This window comes from Mus caroli, unplaced genomic scaffold (genome assembly GCF_978045245.1).
Source record: "Mus caroli unplaced genomic scaffold, Mus_caroli_1 scaffold_34, whole genome shotgun sequence".
In the NCBI taxonomy this organism is placed as follows: domain Eukaryota; kingdom Metazoa; phylum Chordata; class Mammalia; order Rodentia; family Muridae; genus Mus; species Mus caroli.
In genome coordinates this window covers 2,499,037-2,513,297 of record NW_028227289.1, presented here as the reverse complement: position 1 = coordinate 2,513,297, position 14,261 = coordinate 2,499,037, and the positions used below count along the sequence as shown (strand labels likewise).

Below are 14,261 nucleotides of genomic sequence, written 5' to 3'. Positions count from 1 at the left end.
ACAGAGACACAAAGAAAAGTATTTTCAAATATGCAAAAATAATGATGGGTGTCTATCTCTCTGAATACTGCCTCCACCTTCTTGGTTCTTGTTAACCTAAAAACCTACAACAAAAAACTTAGTAATTAAATATCTCGATAATGTAATCTTGTTTTGCGATACAATGCCATGTATACATTCCCATAGTTATAATAGTCAACACATGTTAACAAAACACGACTGAAAGATGTATGTCTAATCCCTTGAATCTTTGTTAACTTTGTTAAGCTTTAGATATTTAGAGACACTGAGTCACCTAAAAAGCTCTGATCATTTACAGAAGGATTCATAGAAAGAAGTGGGGTTCCTAGTCTCTCTATATATTAAATGTAATCTATAGTTCAAAGTTTATTTTGATTTTAAAAGAGCTTCAGTTCAAAATGATAACTTTTAAGATTCAACAGAGATGAAATTATAAAACCCTAGCCTCATGAAAATTAGTTATTGTACATTCTTGAAGACATTTAAGCCATACAAGTTAATGGTCAATCTCCTTATTAATGATCAAGTTCTTTAATGTACTCAGAACTGTTTGTATTCAATCTAATTCAAATTTAACTCATTGACAGAGACAAGCTAGGCAGGAGGGACAAACTTATTCTCCCATTATACAGTCTTCTGTACATGTTATCAAGGTTAAGCCTAAAGCAAGTATTTCAAAACAAGTTAAAAATAAGCTTACTGTCTTTAATGTAAAATAATATTCCAAATTGTGATGCTAAAATCAAATCAAACTGGTTATACAAAAAATAAATGCTTGGGTAAAATGGGCTTCATTTACAATACACTAGCATAGGAGGATTTCCTCAGGCCCAAGAAGTTCCATTGTATGGAGCACAAGAGTCAGTCCCAGGCTAGCATCATTGCAGGATAAGGATGCATGGGAAAATAGGCTGTCAAAGACCTGTTGATGCTGTCTTTGTCTGTCTAGGCTTAACCAGCTCTGGCTGTTGTAGATCTGTGCAGCTCCTGCCCCGTAGAGGATTTATGAGTCTGCACACGCATCTTACATGTCCCCCAAAACAGAGAGTCGTCGAATATCAACTACTCTGGCCTCAGTGTCTCCTACACTGACATATGAGGATGCTATAAACAGTGGAACCTGGTACCTAAGCCTACCACTGGACTGGTATGGGACCTGCATGCTAGTACAACTGACCATGCCCTCTTCTCTGCCTTTCAGTTCTTCATTTTAACAAAAGCTAATTTTATGGTTCACACCTGTCTTAGGGTTTTACTGCTGTGAACAGACACTATGACACAGGCAGGTCTTATAAAGGACAACATTAAATAGGGGCTGGCACACCGGTTAAGTCCATTATCATCAAGGCAGGAACATGGCAGCATGCAGGCAGGCATGCTACAGGAAGAGCTGAGAGTTCTACATCTTCATCTAAAGGCTGGTAGCAGAATACTGACTTCCAGGCAGCTAGGGTGAGGGTCTTAAGGCCACACCCACAGTGACACACCTACTCCAACAAGGCCACACCTCCTAATAGTGCCATTCCCTGGGCTAAGCATATACAAACCAACACATTCCACTCCCTGAACTCCATAGGCTTATTCAAACAATTGAGTCTATGGGGGAGTGGGGTAGGCCAGCCATATCTAGTCATAGCATAATTTAAAAAGTACATTTAGTTCAACTTCCAAAGTCCCCATAGTCTATCGCAGTCTCGAAAATGTTAAACGTCTAAGTTCAAAGTCATTTCTGAGAGTCATCCAATCACTTAACTGTAATTCCCAATGCAATACAGGAAACTGTTGTGCCATGGAAATGTTAGTGATCCACCCCCCCCCCCAACCTCCCCAAACACACACGGTTTCGCTCTGATGTAACTCACAGCATGGTGTTTCTTGTATTTGAGCTAGCTCAGGCCCCCTCAATCCATCACCATCACACAGGATAGTTTTGGTGGTAGGGGAGAAGCAAGGTGGGAAAACGTGTGCAAGCATCTAACTGGAAATCTAAATTGCCTGGTGCTGGGAGTTATATCATAAGCTTAACTTCTGCTCTCCTCTGCATTGGTGGTCTTTGGTCAAGGGCTGGGCTTGTAACCTGGACTGCAGGTTTTTTGGGGAAATAACCCAGAGATGCTGGTTGTCTTGAGGGTGTAACCTGGAAACTCTGGTCTTGGTGGGGATTAGCCTAGAGACTGGAGCTAGGCTCAGGTTTTGTTGGGAGGCAACTTGGAAACTAATGCTAGGTATCAGCCTGTTAGTTTACCTGAGTTCAAACTTCGGTCAGGTTCTCTAAAATGGAGTCTGAACTTTAAAAAAATGGCATCTCATGTCACCATGATTGAATCTAGAAGACCTGTGAGAGCTGATGGTCTATCTAAACATGGGGTGAGGGTTCTGCAACTTCCTGACAAATGGCACATATGTCATGAACTGTCTCCCCTTGAGCTCCTGGGGATCCCATAGCCCAGAGGGTTAAAGCCTTAGTAGAATCGGCCCTCTGGGGGTATGGGCCAGAATGTGACCCTCCTTTAGAGGAAGAAGGGTGTGCAATGGTGAGGCCTGTAAGAAAAAAGGTCTCATCCAAACAGAGGGCCTCTCTACCAGGTATTGCCACATGGTGATGTATGGCACTTGGTGCAGGTGGCCCCAAGTCTTCACCCAGAAAATGATGGGGAGATGGGAAGTCCCCTCCTCAGACCATAGGTGAGCCATTCATTCCTGCAAAAGATGGCTAGTTTGTAGGGACAACCAATCAGATCCAAGTCTTCTATGACTTTGTGAAAGTCCTTAAAATGGTTCAGGTCCAGTGTGGTGCTTTATGCCTGTTCCATTCTAGGAATTAAAAAAAAAAATTGTACAAGAGGACAAAAAGCACAAACAGAATACACAAAAACACAGAAGGACATTCCCAGAAAACCAAAACCAAAACCAAAAGGTCTTCCTCCCTGCTCATGGGAGGCCCATAGACCCACAGCCAGCTCAGGATCCAGATGAGAACTAGCAAGTTCTCCTGCTTTCTGGTAGGGAATCTGGGAGAGCCTTCCATTACCCCTGGCCAGGTAACTATGAGTCAACCTTGCTCCTCTTGGCCTTCAGAGTAAAATGGAAACAGAATTAATGGAGGAATAGAAACATAAATATGGAAAAGATGAAACACAACCAGGCACCTGGACCTACCAATCAGACAAACCCTCCACTATTGGGGGGGTGGGAGGGGGCGGGAGGGAGGTGGGGAGGGAGGGGGGTACTAGAGTGAATCACAGAATGAGCACCCAAAAGTAAGGGTCCATGATTCACTGAAGAATGACACCCCAGACTCAAACAGTATGTAGACACAAAGGTTGCTTCATTCTGCCAAAGTCCTGCATGCTGGGATCTCCCATTAAGTTAGAGAGACACCAGAGTGAGTTAGCAGGCCTGATTTAATGTGCATTCGGGGGATTCCTGGCTAGGTGACTTTATCCTACTCTATCTCTTAGGGACATTCCAGAACATTACCTGGGTGTGAGGGCTGGAAACTGTTGCTGACCCACTGTCGTTACTTTGGGCCAAGTGGAGGGGCATTTTCTGATTAGTTGCTTAAGGCCTGGGATTTTAGGTGTAATCCCCTGAACTGCCTATTTGAAGCCTGTCATGGAGTCAGCCTATCTCATCACATTAAGTACACTTAAATGTGCCTGTTGTTTCTTCTGTGTCTCAAAGCCTGCTCTTCCTACCTGAAATACGATAGTCCTTTTTTTCCCCCTTGGCACTTCTTTACCTTATTACTGCACCAAGACTTCATACTCTTGCTTTCATTTCTCCTTTCAGTTACTTGTTATGCTTTTCAGATTGTCACCCTCTCTCTGATTCCGTGTGTGTGTGTCTGTGTGTGTCTCTGTGTGTGTTTATGTGTGTGGTGTGTGATTGGCGTTTTTCTTTGCTTTGCACACACACACACATACACTCACAGTGTTTATTGATATGTAAATCACAGGATTCAGCTTACTGAGATTCAGATGTCGTTTGGAATATGATAGCTGCTAGCAGTGCATTTTGCTTGTTCAGCTTTGCCTCCTGATTCAGATGTGTGCCCACTCTTCCTTTAGGTTGCTTCACCACACCACCTCCTACATCCAAAGTCTCAGCAGGCACCTCAGGCCTGGGATCTCTCAGGAATGGTACAGTTCTCAATTCCAGAATCCCTCAACACTAACCCTACATGGATTTGGAGGAGTTAGCCAGAAAGGCCTCCTACATGGGGCAAAGGGCTGGCCAGTGATTTGTTCTAGACAGAGGCAGGCTCTAGGTCAACATACTTCTCACACAGCTAACACTGATCTTTTCTCAGAATGTCAGGGAAAGCAGACGTCTGGAATCTCCCACGGATGGGCAGTGCAAAAGTCTCCCTGCAAAATTGAAGGTCACATAGGCTAATAGAAATGTCCAGGTCCTGGGCTACATAGACCTAGGGACCCTGGGTGTTTCCTCTATGCCCATCAGCCTCCCTCTTCCCAAGATGGCTACAGACAAATGCCAATCATGCTCTTGATTGCCTTCTCAGCACAGAGCAAGTGCCAGCCTCACTTGGGTGACTGGTGGCCCCTCCTCCTTGCCCTGTTTCCCCACAGCAGCTCTCAGACAAGAGGTTCATGGGTTTTGTCCTGAGGACATCTGGCTGCTCTCTATCTTGCCAACTCTCAACATGGCATGACCCCCTCATGCTCTTAATATCAAAGCTGTGCATAGAGCAAGCACACAGGCTTTCCTAGAAATGTATCCTGTGTCACAATGGAATGAAGCTGTCAGGGTCTTAAATGTTCTTGACTTGGTTGAGCAGAGGTTGTATGCAGATCCTTCTCCCAGGAATACACACTCCTCCTGTTTTGTTGACCTCCATAAATACTTTATGTTCCAATTTTAAATGCTCACTGGCCATCACCTGAACAGAGTTCCTCTTTCCCTTTCCACATAATGAGCCTCATGATTTTCTTTCCCAACCTCACTGTATTTGGAAATCAAAGTTTGCCATCACTAATGTTTTAGAAATTCTTTATTAATGGCATTTGAATTATTTCTAAAGATGAACAACTGAGAATGACATAATCACAAGCTATGATTCTGGCTCAGTAGGTAAGAGCACTTGGACTTCATTTAGAGTTTTCTATTATCTTTGTAACGAGCAGTCACTGAAGCCAGGTGCTACGTAAGCAGTCATTGAAGCCAGGTGCTATGTAAGCTATCCAGAAAAAGAGTATCCCAGGGAATTCTTTTTTCTAATGGTGTGTGTGTGTGTGTGTGTGTGTGTGTGTGTGTGAGAGAGAGAGAGAGAGAGAGAGAGAGAGAGAGAGAGAGAGAGATGGCAATTGTCTTTGATTTGCTTTCAATTGCAAGTCTCAGAGAGTAAACGATCTCATAGTCCCTGGTCAGTAGGGAGTTAGCATCCAGGGAACAACAACTGGGTATTTCAGAGATAAAAGAAAGTTCTTTAGTTAAACAGAAATCAGCTAATACCAGTTTAATTTTATAGTTTGTGTCATTAAATGTTTTGAAACCCTGGACATATTTTTGTTCAAAAGGCAAAAATAATGCTCCTTGTCACAATTCCAGAGTTTGAATATACTCTTTGTGGGAATACAAAACAAAAAAAGAACAAGGATACTTTGTATTTACATTGTCGTTTATCCTGTCTAGTTTAGATTTTTCAGTGAAATCTCATGCAATTTGCTTGCAACTCTCCTCCTTAATATGCTTGTTTGCTCTAAAACATTAAAAGTTGGGTGGTAGGACAAAGTATTTCAGGACTCCTTGAGCTGTCCTGTTCTGTAAGCCCCGTCTTCACCATTGTTCTAGAAGTTTCTCCCAGAGATTGGTGCTGTGGTCAGTGCCTTGGTTTGGACTTCTTGGTGTGGCCCAGGAAAAGTGCATAGCAGGAAGTATCAGCAGACTTATGTGTGTAGGGGGATGGCATCTAACAAAAGAACAGCATCTCATAGGCTCTCCAAGAATAGCCACCAATTCCAGCACTCACCTATAAGCAAATAGTTGGGTGAGCATTCTGGAGAATGCTAAAGGTATATAAATCTTAGGCAGAACACTGCTTGCAAAAAAGCTCTCTTGCACAAGAATACTCTGTGCACAAAGATGAAGGAGAGGAGGAAAAAGAGGAAAAAGAGGAGGAGGAGGAGGAGGAGGAGGAGGAGGAAGAAGATATGTAGGAAGTAGGTACAGGTGAGAAAGAGGAAGCCTGTGGAATGCCAAATGAACAATGAGGTCCTTGTCCTGTATCTATGGCTCTCTGCATATAATTCGCACAAAGGAGAATAAAATCCACAAATGACATGGAAAAACAATAGCAGAAACTCTCCAGAGAAAGAGACATAAGCACCCATTGGGATGGATATATTTGTATTCACTTGTGTTAGGAATCTATCCAAAGGCTTATAAAGTCTTATTGATTATTGGCATTGAAATGGTGCTGAAACACACCCTTAAAAGAAACACTAACCACTTAGAAGTCCAGTAGTGTCAACTAACCGGAGTTCCATTGAATTCTAGAGAACAGTCTTTTAACTGATTTACAGAAAACAATACATGTAAGTTACTGTTCACAATAGATGATTTTGAAAATCAACTAAAACTCAAAGGTCTTAAGACCATGTAGAACAGTAGTTTAATTGTTTCCAAGAGTTCAATACAGCAGATAATACACCATGTTGTTGTATAGTACTTAGTGTATAAGATGTCACAGTTGAGGCTCCATGGCTGCTATTTTCTTCCAACCTATGTTTTAGAGTTGACAGGGCTACATAATCAATTCAAAAGTTTATGGGTAACAGAGTTATTATGAGGGAAACATCGTGGGAGATTAATGTGATGAAACTGGAACGGGCTAACTGAAGGTTTGGGTATGTAACTTGGTGTTAACAAGCCTATGTGTAGTTCCTTGATCTTTCTTAAAGAAACTGTTGCAGGGGTTGCTGTGTACACTCTTTTTTTCTCTTTAAACTTGTTTGTAAGAACAAGAGTGGGTAACTTTGAACCATTCCTTAGCTTAACAATCTGGCAGTTGAGTTAATGGGCAGATGGCCATTCATTCATCCCACTTATACTTGCCCTCCCCTTCACCTTTTGTTTTATTCCAATCATTTTGTATATGTGGTGTCTTAAGTGTTGGTACATCCACTTAGCTTGCCTATTTATCCATTTTGTTTCTGATTCTTAGCTAGCCCTTGAAAACATAGCTTTGCCTGTAGTGCTTTTATACAAAAATTTGTATGTCGATAAAACAGTCTATTCTTTAGAGATAGATAATAAAAGAGAAGCAAAATGTGACTCCTTATATGCATAAAGGCTTATTTTACCAAAAGATATAGAGAGCTCATCGCATAGTTCATAGAACAACTGGGCTTTGCACAGTGTGGAGGAGAACTAAAAATGTCACACACACACACACACACACACACACACACACACTCACACACACTCACACACACTCACACACACTCACACACACACACCAGACTTTACATACTCATGATGTAGTTTTGTGTGCTAGAGAGCACCCTGATAAACAGAAAGATGCATTTGATCAACAAAGGAGTGTTTTGTATACTAAAGAGTCACAGCCTGTGTTTTCACAGCATTAAGTTTGGTGTGTTTTTCAGAGATGAGTATTGAAGACTTACAGGTGGTTTTCATGGTGATGCTGTAAGGAAATGACAGCCAGCCCTGACCCAATGGCACTGTGTTTTTGCCTGCTCAGAAATGAACTACTGCATCCCAGTCATTAGAATGCTCAACCTGGAAAGTGTTTTCCATGCTGCCTGCCTTAGTAGACTAGATACAAATGAATGGTTTCATGCTTATCATATTTAACCCTTTCCACTACTTTTGCATGCTTGTTTATTTCTCAGTTTAGTCCATCCTAAACATAATGTATGCTACAGGGCAAAAGAACTCATTAGTATGTTCTTTGTATCTTAATACTTGTTGTGACAGAATGATCAAAGAAAAGGAGATATATTTTAAAGGAGTGTAAAAGTGCAGTCTCTAACATTCACAAACTTGAGGGGTTTTGTTTGACCGTGTGTAGGTTAATGGGATGGCTTCAAAGTAGATAAGTTGGGCTGGACTAGGGAGGTCCTGAAGGAGGAGGGATAAATATTTCCTTATACACTTTAAATATTAAAAATTTGTTACAAGCACATTTTGGTCAGTGGCTTTTAGCTCTTACACTTTAAGTTTTGACTTCTGTTTCTGTCTGTCTCTGTTTGTCTGTCTCTGTCTGTCTCTGTCATTCTCTCATTGCTTGCATCACTGTCTTTTTGGATGCAATCATAATTCTTCCACTATGTTCAGTTCAGCCCTACAGCCACATGATATCTTAAACTCTGGAGAAAAGACAAGTTTTGGGACTGGTGACAATTGTCTAGAGAGCATGGAGGGCCATATCAAGCGCCCCATGAATGCATTTATGGTGTGGTCCCGTGGTGAGAGGCACAAGTTGGCCCAGCAGAATCCCAGCATGCAAAATACAGAGATCAGCAAGCAGCTGGGATGCAGGTGGAAAAGCCTTACAGAAGCTGAAAAAAGGCCCTTTTTCCAGGAGGCACAGAGATTGAAGACCCTACACAGAGAGAAATACCCAAACTATAAATATCAGCCTCATCGGAGGGCTAAAGTGCCACAGAGGAGCGGCACTTTACAGCCTGCAGTTGCCTCAACAAAACTGTACAACCTGTTGCAGTGGGACAGGAACCCACACGCCATCACATACAGACAAGACTGGAGTAGAGCTGCACACCTGTCCTCCAAAAACCAGCAAAGCTTTTATTTGCAACCTGTCGATATCCCCACTGGGCAACCACAGCAGCAGCAGCAGCAGCAGCAGCAGCAGTTCCACAACCACCACCAGCAGCAGCACTTCCATGACCAGGAGCAGCAGCAGCAGCAGTTCCATGACCACCAGCAGCAGCAGCAGTTCCATGACCACCAGCAGCAGCAGCAGTTCCACGACCACCAGCAGCAGCAGCAGCAGTTCCATGTCCAGCAGCAGCAGCAGCAGTTCCATGACCAGGAGCAGCAGCAGCAGTTTCACGACCACCACCAGCAGCAGCAGCAGTTCCATGTCCAGCAGCAGCAGCAGCAGTTCCATGACCACCAGCAGCAGCAGCAGCAGCAGCAGCAGCAGCAGCAGCAGTTCCACAACCAGCTACTAACCTATTTACTAAGAGTGGACATCACTGGTGAGCATACACCATACCAGGAGCATCTCAGCAAAGCCCTGTGGTAGGCAGCCTCATGACACTGGCCTTTTCTCCTACCTATGCCAACACTCCCCCTTGCTATGATTTTAAGTCTGAGATTCCTAGTTGGTTTAGACTTCCCTCCTGTCGTGAAAAAGGCCCTGCTCCTTCCTTTTGGGTTCCAAAATGTGTGTAAAGGTGTGTAGTGTGTAAGGAAGGAGAAAGCTTAGAAATGCTTCTATATAGTTTTTGTTTAACAGTGTACTAGTTTCACTGTTGTGGCATTTAATCCACAGAAGAAACCAGAGACTTAGACTCAGATCCAATTTAGATGAAATGCATTTATTCTTAGGCTAGCATAAAGACAGCAAACAGCTTTAGAGCCAATACAGTATGCCATGCTAGAGTGGGGGCTAGGGGTGGGTAAAGTGGAGTTTTAAAGGAAACATCAGAATGACACATTGTAATGACAAATATCCAGCTGGGAAAGAAAATTCTTTTCATTCCTGCTATGTAGTAATAAAATACCATTTCATCCTCTTTTCCACAGATAATCAGGTTTTACAAGAACAAAGGCAGCTGTGAATTCTTCACAGCCTATTAGCCTATTCTTATCTTACTCTTTGGCCAAGAGGATCTCCCAGGCATCCCAAGGCAAAGGTCAAGGGCCCTTACTGGATGCCTGGCTGCATGTTAAATTTCTTTAGCCACCACTGGAGACATATATGTATGTATATATGTATGTATGTATGTATGTATGTATGTATGTGTGTGTGTGTGTGTATGTATGTATGTGTGTGTATATACACATACACACATATATACATATATATACACATATACACATATATACATATATAAACACACACATATATACACACATATATACATGCACATACATACATACATACATACACACACATATATATGTATATGTGTGTGAACATGTATATATATGTGTGTTTATATACATATATACATATATATATATATGTGATTATATGTGTGTATATGAATATATATATTATTATATATGTTATATATAATATATATATTTATTCAAATATGTATATATATATATATTCACTCAGATTGAACATTCTAATGACTGGGATGCAGTAGTTCATTTCTGAGCAGGCAAAAACACAGTGCCATTGGGTCAGGGCTGGCTGTCATTTCCTTACAGCATCACCATGAAAACCATCTGTAAGTCTTCAATACTCATCTCTGAAAAACACACCAAACTTAATGCTGTGAAAACACAGGCTGTGACTCTTTAGTATACAAAACACTCCTTTGTTGATCAAATGCATCTTTCTGTTTATCAGGGTGCTCTCTAGCACACAAAACTACATCATGAGTATGTAAAGTCTGGTGTGTGTGTGTGAGTGTGTGTGAGTGTGTGTGAGTGTGTGTGAGTGTGTGTGAGTGTGTGTGAGTGTGAGTGTGTGTGTGTGTGTGTGTGTGTGTGTGTGTGTGTGTGTGTGACATTTTTAGTTCTCCTCCACACTGTGCAAAGCCCAGTTGTTCTATGAACTATGCGATGAGCTCTCTATATCTTTTGGTAAAATAAGCCTTTATGCATATAAGGAGTCACATTTTGCTTCTCTTTTATTATCTATCTCTAAAGAATAGACTGTTTTATCGACATACAAATTTTTGTATAAAAGCACTACAGGCAAAGCTATGTTTTCAAGGGCTAGCTAAGAATCAGAAACAAAATGGATAAATAGGCAAGCTAAGTGGATGTACCAACACTTAAGACACCACATATACAAAATGATTGGAATAAAACAAAAGGTGAAGGGGAGGGCAAGTATAAGTGGGATGAATGAATGGCCATCTGCCCATTAACTCAACTGCCAGATTGTTAAGCTAAGGAATGGTTCAAAGTTACCCACTCTTGTTCTTACAAACAAGTTTAAAGAGAAAAAAAGAGTGTACACAGCAACCCCTGCAACAGTTTCTTTAAGAAAGATCAAGGAACTACACATAGGCTTGTTAACACCAAGTTACATACCCAAACCTTCAGTTAGCCCGTTCCAGTTTCATCACATTAATCTCCCACGATGTTTCCCTCATAATAACTCTGTTACCCATAAACTTTTGAATTGATTATGTAGCCCTGTCAACTCTAAAACATAGGTTGGAAGAAAATAGCAGCCATGGAGCCTCAACTGTGACATCTTATACACTAAGTACTATACAACAACATGGTGTATTATCTGCTGTATTGAACTCTTGGAAACAATTAAACTACTGTTCTACATGGTCTTAAGACCTTTGAGTTTTAGTTGATTTTCAAAATCATCTATTGTGAACAGTAACTTACATGTATTGTTTTCTGTAAATCAGTTAAAAGACTGTTCTCTAGAATTCAATGGAACTCCGGTTAGTTGACACTACTGGACTTCTAAGTGGTTAGTGTTTCTTTTAAGGGTGTGTTTCAGCACCATTTCAATGCCAATAATCAATAAGACTTTATAAGCCTTTGGATAGATTCCTAACACAAGTGAATACAAATATATCCATCCCAATGGGTGCTTATGTCTCTTTCTCTGGAGAGTTTCTGCTATTGTTTTTCCATGTCATTTGTGGATTTTATTCTCCTTTGTGCGAATTATATGCAGAGAGCCATAGATACAGGACAAGGACCTCATTGTTCATTTGGCATTCCACAGGCTTCCTCTTTCTCACCTGTACCTACTTCCTACATATCTTCTTCCTCCTCCTCCTCCTCCTCCTCCTCCTCCTCTTTTTCCTCTTTTTCCTCCTCTCCTTCATCTTTGTGCACAGAGTATTCTTGTGCAAGAGAGCTTTTTTGCAAGCAGTGTTCTGCCTAAGATTTATATACCTTTAGCATTCTCCAGAATGCTCACCCAACTATTTGCTTATAGGTGAGTGCTGGAATTGGTGGCTATTCTTGGAGAGCCTATGAGATGCTGTTCTTTTGTTAGATGCCATCCCCCTACACACATAAGTCTGCTGATACTTCCTGCTATGCACTTTTCCTGGGCCACACCAAGAAGTCCAAACCAAGGCACTGACCACAGCACCAATCTCTGGGAGAAACTTCTAGAACAATGGTGAAGACGGGGCTTACAGAACAGGACAGCTCAAGGAGTCCTGAAATACTTTGTCCTACCACCCAACTTTTAATGTTTTAGAGCAAACAAGCATATTAAGGAGGAGAGTTGCAAGCAAATTGCATGAGATTTCACTGAAAAATCTAAACTAGACAGGATAAACGACAATGTAAATACAAAGTATCCTTGTTCTTTTTTTGTTTTGTATTCCCACAAAGAGTATATTCAAACTCTGGAATTGTGACAAGGAGCATTATTTTTGCCTTTTGAACAAAAATATGTCCAGGGTTTCAAAACATTTAATGACACAAACTATAAAATTAAACTGGTATTAGCTGATTTCTGTTTAACTAAAGAACTTTCTTTTATCTCTGAAATACCCAGTTGTTGTTCCCTGGATGCTAACTCCCTACTGACCAGGGACTATGAGATCGTTTACTCTCTGAGACTTGCAATTGAAAGCAAATCAAAGACAATTGCCATCTCTCTCTCTCTCTCTCTCTCTCTCTCTCTCTCTCTCTCTCTCACACACACACACACACACACACACACACACACACACCATTAGAAAAAAGAATTCCCTGGGATACTCTTTTTCTGGATAGCTTACATAGCACCTGGCTTCAATGACTGCTTACGTAGCACCTGGCTTCAGTGACTGCTCGTTACAAAGATAATAGAAAACTCTAAATGAAGTCCAAGTGCTCTTACCTACTGAGCCAGAATCATAGCTTGTGATTATGTCATTCTCAGTTGTTCATCTTTAGAAATAATTCAAATGCCATTAATAAAGAATTTCTAAAACATTAGTGATGGCAAACTTTGATTTCCAAATACAGTGAGGTTGGGAAAGAAAATCATGAGGCTCATTATGTGGAAAGGGAAAGAGGAACTCTGTTCAGGTGATGGCCAGTGAGCGTTTAAAATTGGAACATAAAGTATTTATGGAGGTCAACAAAACAGGAGGAGTGTGTATTCCTGGGAGAAGGATCTGCATACAACCTCTGCTCAACCAAGTCAAGAACATTTAAGACCCTGACAGCTTCATTCCATTGTGACACAGGATACATTTCTAGGAAAGCCTGTGTGCTTGCTCTATGCACAGCTTTGATATTAAGAGCATGAGGGGGTCATGCCATGTTGAGAGTTGGCAAGATAGAGAGCAGCCAGATGTCCTCAGGACAAAACCCATGAACCTCTTGTCTGAGAGCTGCTGTGGGGAAACAGGGCAAGGAGGAGGGGCCACCAGTCACCCAAGTGAGGCTGGCACTTGCTCTGTGCTGAGAAGGCAATCAAGAGCATGATTGGCATTTGTCTGTAGCCATCTTGGGAAGAGGGAGGCTGATGGGCATAGAGGAAACACCCAGGGTCCCTAGGTCTATGTAGCCCAGGACCTGGACATTTCTATTAGCCTATGTGACCTTCAATTTTGCAGGGAGACTTTTGCACTGCCCATCCGTGGGAGATTCCAGACGTCTGCTTTCCCTGACATTCTGAGAAAAGATCAGTGTTAGCTTTAGAAGTTAGTGTTAGAGAAGTATGTTGACCTAGAGCCTGCCTCTGTCTAGAACAAATCACTGGCCAGCCCTTTGCCCCATGTAGGAGGCCTTTCTGGCTAACTCCTCCAAATCCATGTAGGGTTAGTGTTGAGGGATTCTGGAATTGAGAACTGTACCATTCCTGAGAGATCCCAGGCCTGAGGTGCCTGCTGAGACTTTGGATGTAGGAGGTGGTGTGGTGAAGCAACCTAAAGGAAGAGTGGGCACACATCTGAATCAGGAGGCAAAGCTGAACAAGCAAAATGCACTGCTAGCAGCTATCATATTCCAAACGACATCTGAATCTCAGTAAGCTGAATCCTGTGATTTACATATCAATAAACACTGTGAGTGTATGTGTGTGTGTGTGCGCAAAGCAAAGAAAAACGCCAATCACACACCACACA

General features: G+C 41.8%; 1 protein-coding gene across 1 annotated transcript; it reads left to right on the top strand.

The window, feature by feature from the left end:
- The first annotated feature begins 8,356 nt into the window (after positions 1-8,356).
- Positions 8,357-9,277, top strand: LOC146999852 (sex-determining region Y protein-like). Its single transcript, XM_085834406.1, has one exon. The coding sequence runs from the start codon at positions 8,423-8,425 to the stop codon at positions 9,275-9,277; it is 855 nt and encodes a 284-aa protein (XP_085690532.1). The 5' UTR covers positions 8,357-8,422.
- The last annotated feature ends 4,984 nt before the right edge of the window (positions 9,278-14,261 follow it).